Source organism: Oryx dammah, unplaced genomic scaffold (genome assembly GCF_014754425.2).
Source record: "Oryx dammah isolate SB20612 unplaced genomic scaffold, SCBI_Odam_1.1 HiC_scaffold_11, whole genome shotgun sequence".
NCBI lineage: Eukaryota > Metazoa > Chordata > Mammalia > Artiodactyla > Bovidae > Oryx > Oryx dammah.
The window spans coordinates 34,971,931-34,992,500 of record NW_024070195.1 but is presented as its reverse complement, the minus strand read 5'-3'; the positions used below and the strand labels follow the sequence as shown (position 1 = coordinate 34,992,500).

The 20,570-nt window shown below is 48.6% G+C and overlaps 1 protein-coding gene across 5 annotated transcripts in view; it reads left to right on the top strand.

Annotated features, from left to right (window-relative positions):
* TAF8 (TATA-box binding protein associated factor 8) overlaps positions 1 to 17,024 on the top strand; it is a 28,959-nt gene extending 11,935 nt beyond the window's left edge. Inside the window, exons 8-9 of one of the 5 annotated variants that reach the window (XM_040249693.1) lie at positions 12,653 to 12,769; positions 16,817 to 17,024. In XM_040249693.1, coding sequence (XP_040105627.1) covers positions 12,653 to 12,748 — 96 coding nt within the window. In that variant the 3' untranslated portion in view covers positions 12,749 to 12,769; positions 16,817 to 17,024. Of the gene's footprint in view, positions 1 to 1,665; positions 2,281 to 5,627; positions 5,772 to 6,075; positions 8,445 to 12,652; positions 12,770 to 16,816 lie in introns of those variants that run through there. The other 4 variants (XM_040249691.1, XM_040249694.1, XM_040249692.1 and 1 more) reach the window with 4 other exon arrangements.
* Positions 17,025 to 20,570: the final 3,546 nt, after the last annotated feature.

The following is a 20,570-nucleotide window of genomic DNA, read 5'->3' as shown; positions in this document are numbered from 1 at the left end:
GGAGAGGAAGAGAGTCAAAGACAAATGCAAGGTTTTTTGCCTGAACAGTAGGAAAAAAGGAGTTGCCTTCAGCCAAGAAAGGGGAGGTTTTTGGGTGGAACTGGGGTAGCGGGGGAACCAGGAGTTGAGGTGTACAGGAGGTAAGTTTGAGGTGCTTGTTAGATATCCGGGTGGTGAGATCAGGTAGGGGCCTCCCTAGTGGCTCAGTGCTGAAGAATCCCCCCGCCAGTGTAGGGGCTGCAGGAGGCGCAGGTTTGATCCCTGGCTCGGGAGGATGCCGTGGAGAAGGAAGTGGCAACCTACTGCAGTGTTCTTGCCAGGATAATCCATGAACAAAGGAGCCTGGTGGGCTACAGTCCGTGGGGTCGCAGAGTCATGGTGATGTCAGGTAGGAAGGTGTTCGGGCTCAAAGTGCAAGTCTGGGAGTCCTCAGCATGTAGGTAGTGTTGAAAACCACGAGAGACCAGATGAGCACCTAGGGAGCAATGAGGATAAAAAAGAGAAGTACCAGGACTGAGCCCTGGGGCTCTGCACTGAGGAGACAGCAGCTGAGGAGACAAGGAACCGGCCAAGGATGTGAAGGCACAGGAGGGAAGGTGGCACGTCCTGGACGCCGAGGGAAGAAAGTTTCAGGAGGAGGAGAGTGATCCCGCTTGATCTGCTTTGTCTGCAGCTGCGGCTAGTTCCAGCCATGCGAGGACCGAGACTTTGTCCCTTAGATTTGGCAACAGCCATTTCAGGAAGAATGAGAGCAAGGGAATTCAAAGAGAATGGGAGGAGAGAAATTGGAGTTAGTGAGTACAGACTTGTGTTGTCCTTCACAGTGGCCAGTAGTCCACAGGCAACTAAGTCTAAATTGATGTAAATTACATATAACAAAAAATTCAGTTCCTTAGTCACACCAGCTACATTTCCGTAGCCACCTGTGGCTCCTGCTACCCTGCTGGGCAGTGCAGATATAAACAATTAAATCATCACAGAAAGTTCTATTAAATGTAGACAGTGGTTTCAAGGAATTTTGCTGTGACGGGAAAGAGAGAAATGGAGTGGTAACTAAAGGGAAAGAATTAAGGAGGTCAGAGAGGTGTAACAAGACGCCTGTGCTGATGGGAGTGATCTGATAAAGTTGATTCAGGAGAGAAAAACATTTTGGAATGATGATCTTTGGTAGGGCAGGAATCCAGTACCCAAAAGGAGGGGTTAGCCTGATTGTGGACTTATCCCAGCCAGGATAGGAGACAGAGTATGTGGACAGAGACAAAGGTTGGAGGGGAGTGTGCTCGTGGAGACTTGGGGGTGTTCCTTTCTGGTTATGATGTATTGTCCTTGGCAAGTAAGAGGGTAAGAGCCGCTCATTTATGCATCAGGAGAGAAAGTTCCAAATAGAGGCACAGACCTGCCAGAAGCTCTAATGCCTTTAAGGCTTATTGGATCCTTAGAGTGAGGTTGCCATGTTCATCGGCCCTTTAAGGCTGGCCCTGGCTTTTAAGCAAGAGATGGCTCAGTGGTCGTGACTGGACTGAGGGTTCTCTGAAGTGTGAGGCCCCAGGTGGCAGTCTGCAGCCCCGGGATGCAGGTGGAGAGTGCCAGTTCTGACTCTAGTATTTACTGACGGTCTCCCTTGCCTGATCACATACCTCTTTAATGTTGAATTATTCCTTTCAGAATTAGGGCTGGCAGCCCATGGCTTTACGTAAAGCAGAGGAGCTTGTTATCCTACGCTTCTGGTTTGGACTCTGTTAAGTCGGTCTGAGATATGGTGATTGGGTCATGGACTAAGATGAGGTTCACCTTATGAGAAGGAGGAATCTTCTAAACAAACATCACAATCCCTTTGTAAGTAAGCTCAAGGGCTTGCAGTTGAGTTACCTGACACTCTGGGGAGTGACATAGGTGAGGTCATGGTGGTGAGTACAGTGAGGCGGACTGGATGCCAGGAGCTGCCTGAGGACTTCTGGATCCCTGGAGGCCAAGCCAGATAGCAAAGAGTAAAAAGACCTGAGCCTTGGGAGTCAGACTGGCCTGGCTGCAAATCCAGACCAGGCTGTTTTCCACTATGTGACGTTGGTTGCCTGACCCAGCATCCGAGTCTGTTTCCTTACAAATGGGAATGCCTACTTCAAGGGGAAGTGAGGAGCCTGAGATAAAATCAGCTCATCTATGTTGGGTGCTTGGCATACGGCAGACCATGGCACCCCTGCCCACCCCCTCCCCGCCCCTGTTGTATGGCCATGTGCTCTTCTGTACAGAACAGAGAAATAAAAAACTTCAAGAGAAGGATTCCAGCAACAATTTATGGACAATCAATTGGGCTTGTTATTTTGTTGGACTGGCAACAATCAAACATTTGAAACCCGGAATGTACAAAAAGATGTGTGGTGACCGTCTTTCACTCTCCTTTCCCCTCCTACAGAGCAACCAGTGTCACCACACTCTTGTGAATCCTTCTAGAGACTTTGTTTGAATTTATTTTTTTGGCCATGCTGTGCAGCACGTGGGATCTTAGTTCTCTGACCAGGGAGCAAACGTGTACTCCCTTCATTGGAAGCATGGAATATTAACCACTGGACCGCCGGGGAGGTCCTTAGAGGTGTTTTTCTAATTGTTGTTTTAGACATACACAGCAAATCACAGTTTTTACCCCTTGCTTTCTTCCCTTGTGGAGCTACTTGGCAGTCATTCCACATCCTTGTATGCGGAGCTGTTTCGCCCCTCCCCATAGTCCCGCCCTCTTGTGTGGACTTTACAAGCCAGTCCCCTGTGGCCATTAGGTTATTTCCTGTCTTTAGTGTTTACAGACACTGTTAACAAGGAGTGCACTAACTGCTGTTTTAAAGTGTTCTTTTGTCTGTGGAGGAAGAAGCTGTCACGGACTGTTGCTGGGTAGTTACTTTGTTGAGCTTGATTCTGGTTTCTCTATCTACGAACATGAAGGGGCTCTTCATTTTAAATTGGTGTATCAGATGATTATTTTCTCATACTTTTGAACCAGCTGCCGTCTGCAGGCAATCCCAGTGCCTCACCCTTTACTCTTTTCTGAACAACGTACCATTCACTAATTCAACAAGTATTTACTTAATACCTGGTAGGTGCCAGACATTGTTCTGGGTGCTTGGGACACATCAGTGACCAGCACAAAGACAACCGCTGCCTCTTGGCAGCCCGTGTGTTGGCAGTGGGGGCTTGACCATGAAGCGTAATATGTAAATCTATAGTATGTTAAAGATGAAAAGTGCTGTGGGGTGGAGGGGACTGAGTAGGGAAAGATCCAGGGTAAAGGGGGGAGGTTTCCATTTTAAATAGGGTGCTCAACGTACACATCACAGGGAAGGTGACATCCGAGCTGTCTTGAAGGAGGTGAAGGATTGAGCCTCGGGCTCTCTGGGGCGGTGTCCTGGAAAGGGAACAGTAAGAAGGCGAGTGGGGCTGTGACTGAGGCAGGTGGGATGGGCGTGGGGGAGAGGGAGAGGTCAGGTCAGGAAGGGCCTTGTGAGCAGTTTGAAGAGCTGTCTTCCCATTGGGTGAAGCGGGAGTCATGAGAGGATGTGGGGCGGAGGAGGGGCAGGTCTGAGCTTCTCCAGGGAGCACTGGCCACGCTGGTGACCGCGGGGCAGGCAGAGGATGGACTGTGACGGGATGGCTGTTAGGAGGCGGCTGTCCATCCAGGTGGAAGACAGCAGGGGACCCTACCAGGGGGTTCCACTAGAGACAATGGAAGTCGATTCTGCCTGTATTCTGAAAGTAAGGCCAAGAAGTTTTCCTAACAGACTGGCTGGGGGATATATCAGAGAAAGAAAAAAAAGCAGTCGTGACTGGATTTGGGGGCTTGGGCCAATGGGAGGATGCAGTTGCCGTCACCTGTGTCAGTGGGAGGAGCTGTTTGCGCTCGGAGTTCAATTTCAGGCACATTGAACTTGAGATGCCCGGAGACGGCAGGTGGTAGAGTGACAGAGGCCGTGCAGGCCTGGAGGTCACGGGAGGTGACAGCTGGGGAGGCTCAAGTGGGAGATGTTGCCGTGGAAATGGTGTTGGAAACTGTGAGGCTGGAGGCAGCACCCTTGGGTGCCTGGGGTTCACACAGAGCATGCGCATTGCCGGAGTCTGGCTTTTCCGAGCCCAAGTCACTCCTGACAGTCCTTTTTGCTCCCACCTTTTCTTTACAATCTCAGTCAGTTTAGTTCCTTTATTTCTTTCATCTACTTCTCCTATCCCTGATGACAGCATCCTCTGCCCTGCTGTCTTCTGACAGTGCCATCTCCTGCTTGAGGTCAGATCCTCTTTTGCCTCAAGTTACACAACAGCTGACCTGGTGGCTCAAATGGTAAAAAATCTGTTTTCAATGCAGGAGAACCCGGTTTCATCCCTGGGTCAGGAAGATCCCTTAGAGAAGGAAAAAGCAACCCACTCCAGTATTCTTGGCTAGAGAATCCCATGGACAGAGGAGCCTGGCGGGCTGCAGTCCATGGGGTCACAAAGAGTCAGACACAACTGAGCGACTGGCACACACAGAACAGGAACCTCAGTGATGGAACCTTCGGCCTGTCACCAGGGGGTGCAGCCCAACCAGCAGTTTCTGGTCACTTATTGCCACTTGGGCCTGAGCCCTTCGTGTGAGTCCCCTCAGCACCTCTCCTGTAGCTTCTGCTCATTTTAAAGAACTTGGAAAACAGAAAGTGTAAAAAAGGAAAGGAAAATCAGTCACCCGTATTTTTAGAAGCAGTTTGTAAAACTTCAGCATCATTACTGTTTTCTATGTCTACATCCAATTGTGATTTTTTAAAAAAAATCTTCAAGATCATATTGATTATACTCAAACTTATAAACTTTTCTCCAAAAACCACTTTTCTCAAAAAACAAACAGTGAGAGGCCTGATCCATGGGTCATACATGGAGGTGGTGGATGACATTCCCACGTTGATGCCTTCGTGGGAGCTCTCGGGGCTCCAGCAGTTTCTGGCCTCCACCAGGATATGACCATTGGCACCACGTTGCAAGTACCAGATGCTTGAGAATTTATGGGGCAGTAGATCATGATTTACATGAGGTTAGCTCCAGGAGGGGCTCTGTGCACATGATCTGTTCTGGTCCTATACCTCTCAGTCCTGCAGGGGAACGAGGGCCCCTTCTCTCTCTCTCTCTTTCTTTAAGTTTTAAAAAGTATTTATTTGATTGCACTGGGGCTTCCTTGTGGCACTCCGGATCTCTGATATTTGTTGTGGCATGTGGATTCTAGTTCCCTGAACAGAGATTGAATCTGAGCCCCCTGCCTTGGGAGCGAGAAGTCTTAGCCACTGGGCCACCAAGGAAGTCCCACTTCTCTTTTTCTTTATGTCCCCACAGGCTGAAGCATCTGACTTGTAGTCCCTGACTCCCTGCCCTCCCAGGTCTCTGCTCCCTTCCGACTCCTGTCCGTGCCTTCTCAGGGTCTTGTGTTCTGTGTCACTGCTGACGCTCCCGCCTTCCTCTGATCGCAGCCACTGCCTGGCCTTCTCTGGGGCAGAGAGAGGCACATTAGCCAAGCTTCTGATTTTTCAATGAGAGGGGTGCTTGTAGTAGTTCTTAGCCACAGGTATGATCTCTTTCCTCACGCTGCTGGTTGTTTTGCTTTATTTCGGCTTTGCTCAAAGGATGATTCTGGAGCCGAGAAGGAGAACACCTCTGTTCTGCAGCAGAACCCCTCCTTGTCGGGGAGCCGAAACGGGGAGGAGAATATCATCGATAACCCCTATCTGCGGCCCGTGAAGAAACCCAAGATCCGCAGGAAGAAGTGAGTTGGAGGCTGGGGTGCAGAGAGGCCTCCCCGGCCGACCGAGGTGGTCTTCTCTGCTCCTGGGCAGAAAAGAGAGGCTCATGGTGGGTCTGAGCCTTGGGCAGAGCTACTTGGTAACAGGAAATGTTCCTCACTACCTCTCCATCCTCGTTTCCTGCACGTACCTCTTTCCTGTTGCATGGAGGTTGAGCATCCTGCAGCCCAGGGACCAACCCGCACAGCCCAGCAGTTTTTGTTCCCCTCACCAGAAGGAGAGCTAGCGGGCCCCCCGCCAGGTGGGCTCCAAGGATTCCTCTTCTTTCTAGGTCCCTCTCCTGAGCTAAGAAGGAAGCCTGCCTTGTACAGAGATGTGGATGCCACCCTCCTGGGCGAGTTAAAGCCACACGAGGGAAGAGGAAGGTGGTCATCTTGGGGTCAAGCCGAGGCTGTGGGGTGTGAACTTGGCATGATTTTAATAGCCAACTCTCTATTACAATTACCTATTCTCACTGGATTTGGGGGTTGATGAAGAAATGATGAGACTTTTAATCAGCTGGCCATACCATGGGGTACAGGAATGGTGAATTCATTTATAATCATGGAACTTGATTCTTTGAAACCTGGGAGACCAGAGAAGGTGGCAGAGAGAGAGGGCTCTCTGCCTGCTGTGCTCATTGCCAGAAAGACGGTGTGCTTAGTTTGTGTTTCAGGATATCTGGACCCTTTCATTGGCCAACAATTTGTGGCACTGATTTATCATCCTAGCATCTCCTTATTTCTCTGCCCGCCTGGGCTGCAAGCACCCTGTTGATTTGGTTGAAGGTGACTTGCCCTTTTTCAACCTGTTGGTAGCAGGAGGCTCCTCCACTGCAGCCTCATTGTAGGGTGAGCAGGAGTCAGGAGGCGTGACCAGATGCCTTCATGGGGAGGAGAGTGGAAGACAGCACTGACTCTCATCAGCATCTGATGAAATCTCCCTGAGGCAGGGCAGTGCCCTCTCCCGAGAGGTTTATCATTTACTGTCCCGTCATGGAGCGTGTGCTTGGGAACCACCAAGTTCTGCACCATCCTGGGAAGAGAGATTTTTTTGGGCAAGAGCCTACTAAGTGGATGTATTATGCTGTGATTTGATAGCAGAATCATTGATTTTATGCAATAGGAAAAGGATCGATGGGACTGGGAGGTGGTGGGGATGAGATTTTGAAGGCTGGGCTTGGCCGTATGGTCCAAAGGCTGAGAAACCTGGTGGGTCTGCTGGAGGCTGGCACAGATAGAAGGCCATGTGCCCACCTTATGGCACAAGTGGGCCAACAAGAACCTGCAAGTCTGAATCTGCCCAAGCTCTTTGCCTCTTCATCCTTGATGTGCCTACAAACCAAGAAAGGAAGATGCTGGGCAAGCTGATACCTTTGGCTGGTCTCCAGAGGAAGAGGTTTTCAAACTAAGTCGGAGGAAGAGAAATGCCAGTGAAATCCCAGAGAAATCCCAGTTAATACACAGAAAACACGAGACCCTGGGTAAAGTCCGTAGGTCCATCCTGAGCTCTCCTGATACCCAGCCTCCACAGTCATCTCTTAGTCTTCCGTCCTCTTGGTTGAATTTGAAAACTCAAAAAGCCTAGTGACAGCAGGCAGCAGGCTCCATGTGCTGGCCTCACCATTCTCTAAACACGTCATCCCACTGGCTGGAAGGAAAGTGCTGCTATCAGTAACTGGACAAGGGAAGCGGAATGAGAAAATCGGATTCCCCAGCTCTGGACCAAATAAGAGTTTCCCTGTCTGTAGTGACCTGAAACCCTTCCAGTTATAGTCGTCAGATTGGGCCTGTGCTGACCCCTTCCAAGCTTGTCATTTGGCTCTTTGTTAAGTTTAAATACAGTCCTAGGGTCAAGCCATGGCAGTTACAGGGCTAAAATTCCACTTCCTGGAGTGGTCATCCCAGCGGTTTCTCCTGATACTTCCCAGACAAGCACCTGTTGATGCTGTAATGCTGAGTGATGAGGTGAAATTTGGAAAAGAACTGCCCTTCTGCTGTTGAGACTTCAGAGGCCATGCTGCTCAAATTCTGTCCTGAACGAGACGCTGGGAGATGCTTGGACAACGTGAAACATTGACCCAGCTCTTACTGTGTAAAAACTGCATGATCCTCACTGTATATTTATAAATAGTTATTTTTAATAACTTTGGGAGAATACGTGGAGGGAAAAAGTCAATGAAATCAGATTAAGCATGTGATTTATGAGCTCTTAATAAAAGGTCGTAATAAACTTTGTAAATGAAACAATTACAAGCATTGAACTCAATTTGTATGCAAAAGTTACAGCATTGAGTACGGCTGTCTAAGTTAGGCTTAGTCCTTCTAAGCTGTCTAAAACTTTTTATCTGGGGAGTCTGCAAACACAAAACTGGTGTTTTCCAACACATGTATTTTTCACCCAGCTTCAACATTTAGCAACATCTTTTCAGTTCTGTTTCATCTATGTCTTCTACTGTTTTATTTTTTCAATTCCTAGAATATATTTTAAAACAAACCTAAGAGCTGTATCATGTAATCTGTAAATATGCTGTTATGCATCTCTGATAGACTTTTTAAAGTTTTTTTTCAGGTAATTACAGATTGAGAGAATGTTACCCCCCCAAAAAAAAATGTTTTACCAGGGAGGTCCCACTGGTAGCGTCTCAAATAACTAGTATAATATCAAAACCAAGAAAATGACATTGGTACAATCCACAGAGCTTATCCAGATTTCACCTTTGTGTGTGTGTGTAATTCTATGTAATTATGTTGTGTAAATTCACAGTCAAGATATAGAACTTTGGGGAGCAGGCAGGGATAAACTGGGAGGTTGGAATTGACATACACACTACGACAGATAAAAAAGATAGGACTTCCCTGGTGGTATAGTGGATAAGAATCCACCTGCCAAAGCAGAGGATGTGGGTTTGTCCCTGGTCTGGGAAGTATCCACAGGCAGAGGAGCAACTAAGCCCATGTGCCAGAGCAAGAGTAGCCTGAGCTCTGGAGCGTGCAAGCCGCAACTCCTGAGCCCACATGCTGCAACTCCTGAGCCCTGTGCACCTAGAGCCTGTGCTCCGCGACAAGCAGCCACCGCCACAAGAAGCTTGTGCACAGCAGTGAAGATAGCCCCCCACTCGCCATAACTAGAGAAACCCTGCATGCAGCGACGAAGACCCAGTGTAACCAAAAAAAAAAAAAAATCACCATAAAAGTTATAAAATAGATGACTAATAAGGACCTACTCTATAGCACAGGGAACTCTACTCAGTACTCTATAGTGACCTATTTGAAAAAAAAAAATAAAAATACTCTATAGTGACCTATTTGAGAAAATAATCTAAAAAAGTGGATTATGTATGTGTATAACCTATTCACTTTGTTGTATAGCAGAAACTAACACGACATTGTAAATCAACTTGCCCCAATAAAATTTTTTTAAAAATTCAGAACATTCTCATAACCATGAAGTTCTTCGTGTTGTCTCCTTGTAACCATATCCACCTCTCACATCTTCCCCATCCCTACCCTCTGGCAACCACTGCTCTCCTTTCTCCATTTCTTTAATTTTATGTTTAAAAATTACATGGAATTTTAAGGTTTGTAGCCTTTTGGAATTGGCTTTTCCACGCAGCATAAGGAGTGAGAGCCGTCCAAGTGGCTGTGTCAGTAGCTCCTTTATTGCTGAGCAGCGTCCCAGGTGGATGTACCATGTTTGTTTAACCATTCAGCTGATTCCAGTTTGGGGCTGTTATGGCTAAAGCAGCTGTGAACAGCTGTGTATAGGTTTTTATGTAAACATAAATTTTCATTTCTTTACAATAAATGCCCAGTAATGCAACCACTGGGTCCTATGGCAACTGTATGTTTCATTAAAAAAAAAACCCTTCCACAGTGGCCTGTATCATTTTGCCTTCCTACTGGCAATGTATGAATAAGCCAGTTTCTCCACATCCTCACCAGTGTCTGATGTTATTTAAACAGGTTTTTTAGCCGTTCTGATAAGGCATGTGATCACACTCATTGTGACCTTAGTTTGCCTGTCCCTGATGGCTAGATGTTGGACATGGTTTCATGCGCTTTTTTGCTGTCTGTATATCTTCTTTGGTTAGTTATCCATTTAAATCTTTTGTCCATGTTCTAACTGGATTGCTTCTTTGTTTTTAGATTTCTTTATATATTCTGGATACAAGAACTTTGTCAGGCATGTGGTTTGTAAATACTTTTTCACTCTGTAGCTGGTCTTTTCATTCGCTTCACAGGGATCTTTTGGAGAGCAAAAGTTTTTAATTTTCATGAAATCCAATTTATTTTTTCTTTTATAGATTGTTTCTGTTGACAGGCCTAAAACCTCTTTATTGAGCCCTAGGTCCTGAAGATCTTTTTCTATATTTTTCTAATATTTTAATACATGTTTTATGTTTTAGGCCTTGATCTATTTTTTTTTTAATTGGAGGATAATTGTTTACAGAATCAGTCATAGGTATGCATATATCCCCTCCCTTTTGAACCTCCCTCCCATCTCTCGCCCCTTCCCACCCCTCTAGGTTGAGTTTCCTGAGCCATACAGCAAATTCCCATTGGCTATCTATTTTATATTTGGTGATGTAAGTTTCCATGTTGCTCTTTCCATACATCCCACCCTCTCCTCCCCTCTCTCCACGTCTGTAAGTCTAGTCTCTATGTCTGTGTCTCCACTGCTGCCCTGTAAATCCTTCAGTACCATTTTTCTAGATTCTGTATACGTGCATTAGAATACAGTATGTCTTTCTGACTCACTTCACTCTGTAATAGGTTCTAGATTCATCTGCCTCATCAGAACTGACTCAGATGCATTCCTTTTTGCTCAGTGGCTGAGTAATATTTGCTCAGTATTACTTAGTGGCTGAGTGGTATTCCATTGTGCGTATGTACCACAACTTCTTTATCCATCCATCTGTTGATGGACATGCAAGTTGCTTCCATGTTCTAGCTATTGTACATAATGCTGCAGTGAACAATGGGATACGTGTCTTTTTCAGTTTTTGTTTCCTCAGGGTATATGCCTAGGAGTGGGATTGCTGGGTCATATGGTGGTTTTATTCCTTGCTTTTTAAGGAATCTCCATACCGTCTTCCATAGTGGCTGTATCAATTTACATTCCCACCAACAGTGCAAGAACGTTCCCTTTTCCCCACACCATCTCCAGCATTTATTGTTTGTAGACTTTTTGATGATTAGGCCTTGATCTATTTTGATATACTTTTTATGAGGTTGGGGTTTAGGTTGAGTTCACTTTTGCCTGAGGATGTCCAACTGATTCAGTTACCCTTTGTGGAAAAATTACCCTTCTTCCACTGAATGATGTTTGTGTCTTCGTTAAAAATTAGGTTTTTGTATGGGATTGGTGGCTCAGATGGTAAAGAATCTGCTTGCAATGCAGGAGACCCTGGTCAGGAAGATCCCCTGGAGGAGGGCACAGCAGCCCACTCTAATATTCTTGCCTGGAGAATCCCATGGGCAGAGGAGCCTGTCGGGCTAGTCCATGGGATCGCAAAGAGACACAACTGCGCAACTAGCACTTTCGCTTTCACCAGGGAAGTACCCTGAAGAGTGATTTTATAATATCCTTTCATATCCAGTTCATATACTCAAATTTTTCCTATTATCTCAAAGATATTTTTATTTTTTAATAGTTGGCTGGTTTGAATCAGGACCAAAATAAGATCCACACGTTGCCCTAGGTTTTCACATCTCTACAGTTGACTCATTGGAAAAGACTTTGATGCTGGGAGGGATTGGGGGCAGGAGGAGAAGGGGACGACAGAGGATGAGATGGCTGGATGGCATCACTGACTCGATGGACGTGAGTCTGAGTGAACTCCATGAGTTGGTGATGGACAGGGAGGCATGTGCTGCGATTCATGGGGTCGCAAAGAGTCGGACACGACTGAGCGACTGAACTGAACTGAAGTGTACGACAGCCCCTCCCAGCTCTGGCCCGGGGATGAGGGTGCTGGGCAGGTCCTCTTCTCCTTTTCTGATCATGAGGCAGTTAAATAAGATGATCAGTGGAGTTAATTGAGAAACTAACAACAAAGTGGCCTGGTTTGGAGGGTGGGTGGGACAACCCTAAATGGAACTAGCCTTCCTAAACTTTGATTTTCTGGAATCCTTAAGTTGCTCAACTTAATGGTGGTGATTCTATAAAACAAGACTCATTGACATTTATCTGTACTTAAGGCTCTACCACAACCTACCAACTCTGTGTCCATGCATGCTCAGTGGCTTCAGTCATGTCCGACTGTTTGCAACCCTATAGACTTGTAGCCTGCCAGGCTCCTCTATCCATGGGATTTCCCAGGCAAGAATACTGGAGTGGATTGCCATGCCCTCCTCCAGAGGATCCTCCTGACCCAGAGATGGAACCCAGGTCTTCTGCAATGCAGGCAGATTCTTTACCCACTGAGCCATCTGGGAATCAGCTGTGAGATGGAGGGCAACTCCCTAAATGTCCAAATCAGTTTCCATAAAATGGATAATGATGATTACCTCATCAAGAAGATTTAATGAGAACATCTGTACCTGTGCTTTGTAAGTGACAATGTTACTCAGTTGCCAAACTTTTTTGTTCTCTATTGCGTTAAAAATGACATACAAGCTAATACTAAGTGAGAACTTAATGGTGGTCAGTCATTATTGTGTTTTCCACATACGGACTCATTTAATCCTCACAATCACCTCAAATGTGGATGTCCTTACTGTCCCCACTTGCAGTGGAGGCCCTGAGGCCCCAGAGCTCAGAAACACCTCAGTCTGCTTGGCTGATAAGGAGCAGAGCTGTGGTCCTGCCCGCAGGCATCCTGTTCAAATCCGCGCTTGTTAACCTTTCATGCTCTTGCTTCACAGGCACACGATTCTGCTCCTCAAAGGCATTGCCACCACTGTGTGCCACAAGGGTCCACCCGCACGCACACCTACACTGTCCCTGGGACCTGGAAATGAAATCAGTTGCAGAGAGTGTTGGTGAGGCTTCTAGTCACTGTTACTCGTTTCTTGATGGAGTAGATGGCAAGTTTACAAACGTTTTTATCAAGGATTTTGAATGGTTTCTGAGTAATGGCTCTGTAACAGATCTGTAAGGAGACTTAACAATTCCAGGTATGTGGAGAGTGCGAGTCTTGTCAAGGGACACGCCTGTGGCCCCCTGTCACTGCCCCGCAGGACCCCTGGCAGAGATGACCTGGAACGACTTTTGGTCTGATCCAAAGTGGTATTTCTACTGGATTAAACGATATGTTCCAACCTGAGTTAGGCTGCTCTCACAAAAAGTCCCCCAAATAGAGTCACTTAAGACAGACTATATGCCTTCTGTGAAAGTCGGGGTGGGTGTTCCAGGCCGGCTTGGTGGCCTGATGATGTCAAATCTCTGTCAGTCTCCCAGCTCCCCCGTCCCCTCAGGTGACACTCCTGTCTGTGCGCTGGGAGATGGCTGCTGCCCCTTCGGCTGGGTCCACGTTCCAGTGGGGAGGAGGGAAGGGGTGGAAGTGTGTGTGTGAAGGGAGCTTGGAGCCCAGAAGCTGACCCACTCCCAGGCCCTGCCGAGCTGCACAGCAAGTGAGGAAATCAGGCTCTGTGTCTAGGACAAGTGTGGAAGGCTTGTCAGCAAGGAAAGAAGGGATTTGGCAGACAACCGGCTATCTCTGCCACAATGAGGGTTAGGCCACGTGCCTGGGGACGCTTCGGTGGGACAGGCAGCAAACCCTTCTCCAACACTGGCCGCACCTGACTTGGCACTGTCGGCTCCCCCAGCCGGTCCAGAGGCGGCAGAAAGGTGCTCCTCAAGGATGCGGCCCTCAGTGAGCTCTAGCCCGGCCTCGCTTCTGACAAGTGGCCTGCTGACTGCCCCTTCCGTCTTCAGAGTCGTTCCTTTGGCTCCAGGACATTGGCCCCATCTCCTGATTGTGCTCCCTCTTAGCCTCCCTTTTCTTTGCTGGCTCTTATTCCCTTCCCCAACCCACCCGGCTGGGTGTGATCCCAGACCACCCTCTGTTTACATAGGACGTGGCTCATCTGCTCTTCCACCCCTGGCTGTCACCCCCTGCGAGTCCTCAACGTCTGTCTCGCTCTCCACTGAGCTATCTGGTTATACCCTCAAAGCAACAAGGTAGATTGGATTTTATTCACTCACCGCCACCCTGCCAGCAAACCACTTCCACTCTCCAGCTTTCCCACTTCATGCAGAAGTTATTATAGAATCAGCGAGGCCAGTAGCAGCCAGCCCTAGAGTACTTACCTTGGCCAGGACCACTGGCTTTGCAGCATCATCTCATCCTCCAGATGGTCTGGACTCCTCATCTGCATCTGCATCTGATCTCTCACCAGTTTCTGCCACCTCTTCCTTCCCTGCCTGCTGGAGGCTGCAGCAGCCTCCCTGCTCGTCCCCGGCCCACGTCCCCCACCAGGCTTTCTGTAAGCTCTTTCTGTAAGCTCCACCTTTCTCATCCCCACCCCCACTCCTGCACTAGACTTGTAAGTTCATCCCTACCACTCTGCACGAAACTTCCAAACTACCCAACCCGGCTTTCCAGGTCCTTTGCCAACTCGGTGTTTCTTTTGGATAACTCATATATCTTTCATTTATCTGACAAGTGTGGATCTAGAGCCTTTTATGTATGTCAGGCACGGCGCCGGGCTCTAAGGATACCAGAGTGAACAAGACAGACATGCACATGCCCCTGGGGAATCCATTCTAGTGGGAAGACATACAAAGAAAGCAAACTATGATCACCGCAGATGGGGAAGTGCTAAGAAGGACATAACACAGAGGTCTTCATGCTGGCAGGGAGGCGACATCCTCATCACTGCTGCTCTTTTTCCCCTTCGCCTCCTAAAATCTCAGCCTGTCCTTCCCGCCCCCAGAGCCCCTCTCCAGATGACACGGATCCTTCCCTTCATTCACTCATTCGACAAATACTGAGCTACTATGATCAGACACTGGGATGCAGCGGAGGATAACTATGCTGCCACATTCTCTGACCTTCTGGTCTAATTGGGGGCCAGTTGGGGTTTGTGAGACAGCTCACAAACCATAGACATGTAATGGGCGGTGAATTGGGGTCCTGAAAGAAAAGCCACGGTATACTTGGGCTGAGGAATTTGAGGAAGGTTTAATAAAGGGATTACCTCCTAAGATGTGGACGAGCTAATAGGGGAGCACAGCACAGGTAGTACTCACCGGACCTGGGTGAGTACAGGGAAGGGAGGCGCAGTTACCAGACCTGGAGGGAGGCTGTTGGGAGCCCCTTTTGCCAGGAGCTGGGGCCAAGGCCATTGAGGGGGCCAGTAGGCAGCAGCCACCCTGCAGGGAGGGAGCCGATCCAGGGATTAACACCCTGGCCTCCTAACCCCTCCCTTCCTGTTCTCTGCTGAATGGAAGCCAGAGGGCATGGTGCCTATCCAAGCAGGCAGAACGGCCACCCTCCCAGGGCCCTGTGCGGGGTGGAGAGAGGGAGAGTGAGCACATCGGATCAGGAGGGGCAAGTAAAAGGGGCTAGGTCAGGGTGGGGAAGGAGAGCTGTCAGAGCAGGGCCCTGCTTGCATTAATAGGGCCAGCCACATGGAAAAGCATTCCGAAGAGAGGGAAGAGCAAGCACAGCAGCTCTGAGGCAGGATGTGGGCCCCTAGACCCTGGAGAGCAGAGGGAGAGAGGGTGCTGGGGAGGATCAGGGGGCCAGGGGGCAGCATGGCCCACACAGCACAGAGCCTGAGTCAGGGCTTTCGGTGCTATTCAGAGTGAGATGGATCACCAGGCGGTGACAGCCGTTGACTTAGCTTGTCAGAGGGTCATTCTGGCTCCTGGTGGCCTTCTGGCTGGAAGGACATGAGAGATGCCATTTCTCTTCAGTTACTTTCCTGTGGTCTGGTACTCAACAAACATGATCAAGCTGGGGGGAAGCGAGTCCTGGCCCCAGGACAGCCAACAAGGCCGAGAGGGACTGCCCCCTGCATCCTGAGCCCTGTACCTAGGGGAGAGGAGGAAACACAAACACACACAGATAATTAATTCCCTCCTCTGGGCGGTTGCAGTGTTGTCAGGGAGACAGATAAACACCAGAACCTGCTTACCACTACTCACCAAGTCAGAAGAGCCAGGGTCAATAGAGGGCCGGACTTAAGGGATAAAGGGGCGCTGAGATCTGAAGGGGCTGGGAGGGTGTGAGCAAGTGAAGCTTCCGGAAGAGGTGAGTAAGGATTGAGGAGGGCAGAGAGAGCTTGACCCAGCCTTGGGTGACCCAGCCTCGGGGACTCAACTGCCCTAGCGCTGACCTCCTGTAGTCTTCTGCCCTGAGGTTACTTTGCTGTCAGCAGGAACCAGACTTCTCCTGGTGGAGCTGGCGGAAGTCCTCCCACCCCTGCCAGGGCACTGGCCCTCAGATTGTACCCCCGCGGGGCAGGTTAGGTTTTGGAGTGTGTCTGCCGGCTCTGTACCAGCCTTGCCCCAGGAAAGGGGTCACCTGATCTGGCAGAGTCCAGGGCTGGAAGGGGCCCTGGCCCAAGCCCTTTACTCAGATGAGTTGCTGATGATCCGGGAGGCTTTTAAATAGAAGGGCCAGGATCCTCGGAGGCTCTTAGAAGTGCATGTGCTGTGGCCAGAGGAAGGGCCTTGTCAGGTATTTGCCATCACGAAAAAGCCCTGGGGCCCCAGATTCTAATGGTGTTCCTTTTGGACTTTTAGGCATTCGTTTATGCATTTTCTTCAACTACTGATAGTGGGTCTACCCTGCTTCTGTTTAACTAAGGCTCGTACTGAAACAAGTCTTTAGTTCTCTGATGTCACCTGTCAGTGCCCAAGTACAAGTGGGGAGCAGCTGGCCTGAGGGTACAGATTTCCCATGGACACTCTCACTCACCGTCATCTCTATTTTATTATGGTGTTTCTTTTTTCCCTAGTTTACTAAAAAGTTATTTAATCTTGAATAGATAATAAATATATGTCTACAATATAACATTTAAAAGACAGAAAAAGATATAAGTAATGACTAAGCATCCCCCTTCTCCCCTCTCTCCCAGACGCCCAGTTCTCTTCCCTGGAGGCCTCCAGTATGTCCATCACCTGATGTATTTTTCAGGAAATAGTCTATGCATCAAACACAAATGCCGGTATATACTTTCTTCCCTTTTTATATAATGGGAGATGCTATATAAACTACCCTTGTTCCTCCCCACCCCCAGTGTATATTTGGTGGTGGTTCCACGCTAATAAAAGCTACTTCTTTCTGTTTTATGGCTGCACCATGTCCCATTGTATGGCTCTACCATGGTTTACTTATTCAACGCATTCCAAGAGGAGGGACATACAGGTAATTTCCAACCTCCTCCTGCTATTTCAGGCATGAATGTGATAAGTGGCTTTGTGCCTCTGGGACTTCATTGCCTCTGATTACTAGCTAGATAGATGTGCAGGTAGGAGGTTTGCCTTCCCAACCTTCTCTCCACCTCAGTGCTCAAACATCTCTGACCACCTCCACCAAAGCTTGCTCTCTAGTGGTCATCAAACTGGGAGTCCTTGAGGGTAAAAGCAGCTGGGAGACTGGGCTTTAAAGCCAGATTACGGTGTTTCTCAACCTCAGTCTGGGCTTCCCTGATGGCTCAGCAGTAAAGAATCTGTCTACAATGCGGAGACATGGGTTCAATCCTTGGGTCAGGAATATCCTCTCGAGGAAATGGTAACCCACTCCAGTATTCTTTCCTGGGAAATCCCATGGACAGAGGAACACAGGCTCTCTCTCTCGCACACACACACACACACACACACACACACAATTGTAGTCTACTGATATTTGGGGCTAGATTTGCTTGCATTGTAGGACACTTAATAGTAACTGTGACCTCCACCTGCTAAATGCCCTTAGGATCTCGCAGGTCTTTTTAAATTTATTTATTTGGTTGCACCAGGTCTTAGTTGCGGCATGTGGGATCTTTAGTTGTGGCATTCAAACTCTTAATTGTGGCATGTGAGATCTATTAATAGTTCCCTGACCAGGGATTGAACCCAGGCCCCCTGCATTGGGAACATGGAGTCTTGGCCACTAGACCACCAGGGAAGTCCCTTCTCCCAGATCTGGCAACAACAACAATAAATATCTCCAGACATTGCCAAAGTTCCCCAGGGAGCAACACCCCTCCTCACCATAAGAACCACTGAACTAAAATTAGGCACCAGGGCTGCATATTCAGACACCGGAGAGAGCTGTCTGAAAAGAATTGGGAGCGATCAAGGCTTTTTTTCCCCTCTCAAATCAGAATAAATCTCCTTTGGCTGCTTCCTTTAATTTCTTTGAAGCTAGACCACAGAAATGTTCTAGAAGACAGTGTGTGTAACACTTCAGAGCTTGCATAGGAATCTTGGCTGTGCAGCTTCCTAGCTCTGTGACCTTAGGCAAGTTACTTTTCTCATCTGTAAACTGGAGATAATGAAAATACCTACGTCCTGGGGTCACTGGGAGGATTCCTTGAAATAATATGTGTAAATGCTCAGAACAGTGTGTGGTGTGTAACAAGTTGTGGCAGGACAGGTTCCTGGGACACTGTGATTTGTGTACAGGATGTGTTTGGGGAGAGCCTTTAGGATGCATACCTGTCAAGTAGGGAGGGGTGAAGGAGAGCAGGGAGAGAAGGCCAGCCGCCCTGGGGGAGCCCAGGAGTTGTGAGGAGTCTTCAGAGTTGTCCTGGCTTGGAAGGAGGAACCATCGACAAACATGGGCTGCCTCCAGGGAGCTGACATGACCTTGGATGAGGTGGCTCTCTCATGGAAAGGGCAGTCAGTCATGTGGAAAAAGGACCATGGGGAGGGACCCAGCTGAGCACAAACAGTTGCAGCATGTCTGCCAGCAGGGGAAGCCAGAGCTCCAGCCCTGAAAAGGGAGGGGATCAGGGTGGCCACACGGGGTCCGCGGTGTGAGTGCTCATTGGCCAGTATTATGAGGAGATATATATATATATATATATATATAAAATATATATAGGATATATATTTTTTTCCTCTCTCTTTCTTCTTTAAAATATTTACTTATTTGACTGTACCAGGTCTTAATTGTGGCATGTGGGATCTAGTTTCCTGGGCAGGAATTGAACCCAGCATTGAGAGTGTGGAGTCTTAACCACTGGAGCACCAGATAAGTCCCCCAGACTATATTTCAATAGAAGTAAAGTGCTTTTAAAACACTCTGAAAAAAATAAATAAATAAATAAATAAAACACTCTGGACCCCCGGGAATGCCTCCCAGCCTAACAACGCCTCATGCCTCCTTTCAGCACCCTGCTTATCCCTCCCTTGTTCTCTCCTCTTACTGCCCTACTGGAGTCAGGAGGGGTGCATCACAGCCACCCCAGCCACAGTGTCCTTGAGGCAGAGGGCGGGGCCCCAGGTGGTTGGATCTTCCCTGTCCTCCACCGTGGCTTAGGCCATGTCTCTTGGCCTGTTGGGGATCTATTTTCTTTGTTGATAACTGGATGCTGCCTTCCCAGAGAGGAGTGGGATGATTACTCACAGTGTGGTCCTTGGGTCATCGGGACTGGGATGTTCAGTTGTTGTGTCTGAATCTTTGCGACCCCATGAACTGCAGCACGCAGGCTTCCCTGTTCTTCACTATCTCCCAGAGTTTGCTCAAACTCATATCCATTGAGTCAGTGATGCCATCCAACCACCTCATCCTTGGTCGCTCCCTTCTACTCCTGCCCTCAATCGCAGCATCAGGGTTTTGCCAATGAGTTGACTCTTTGTATCAGGTGGCCAAAGTATTGGAGCTTCAGCATCAGTCGTTCTAATGAATATTCAGGGTTGATTTCCTTTAGGATTGACTGGTTTGATCTCTTTGCTGTCCAAGGGACTCTCAAGAGTCTTCTCCTGCACCACAGTTCGAAAGCATCAATTCTTCAGCACTCAGCCTTGTTGATGGTCCAACTCTCACATCTGTACATGACTAGAAATGTGAATTCTTAGGACCCACAGCAAACTCACTGAATCAGGCGTGCTGGGAATGAGCCCCAGGGATCTGTGTTTTCACAAATCCTCCAATATATCTAATGCAGCTCGAGTTTGGGAAATACTGGCAGATGGGGCAGCACTTAGCTCTGTGCCTGGATCCTAAGGGGAGCCCTGTCAACCTCAGCATGAACATCATTTTCCGGGCTTGAGGTCAGGTACCTGTGAGCAGAGCGCCACCTGCTGGTTCCACGCACAGCCAACCTCATGTGTATACGTGAGGTTCACACGCCGCAGCTCAGCCTAGACCTGGGGCAAGGACAGCAGTGCTATGACACAGACTTCCGCTCCCCCGCTCCCTTCCACTCCCCCGGTGAGATCAGGTTAAAGTAAAAGTCAGCGGCAGCCTTAAAGGGCTAGCGGAGGTCATCGAAGACAACAGCGGCGTGTGCGTCTGCCTCAGCAATAACAGGTACCCTTCCCAAGGGTCTGCATGTCAGACACTGCAGAGGAAGCAGGTAAACAGTTGCCTGCCCTCCTTCCTCTGCCCGCTCATGCATGAACTCCCACTGGGGTCCCAGGGCTGAGGGCGGCCTTGATGACCTGGTCACAGGCCAGCAGGGGGGGCCGCCCATGGTGCTAGGCCAGCAGTGTGTCCTGTGTGCTCACCTGCTCTATTTGGCCACCTGGCTCCCCTGGGTGGGAGAACTTTGAAATGTCTTGCTTTATATCCTAGTTATTTGTGTGTGTGTGCGCGTCTCCTGCACTCGACTGTGAGCCCCTTGCCTGACTCCTTGCCTTTGTTTGTTTTCTGGCTGTACTGGGTGACTTGTGTATCTT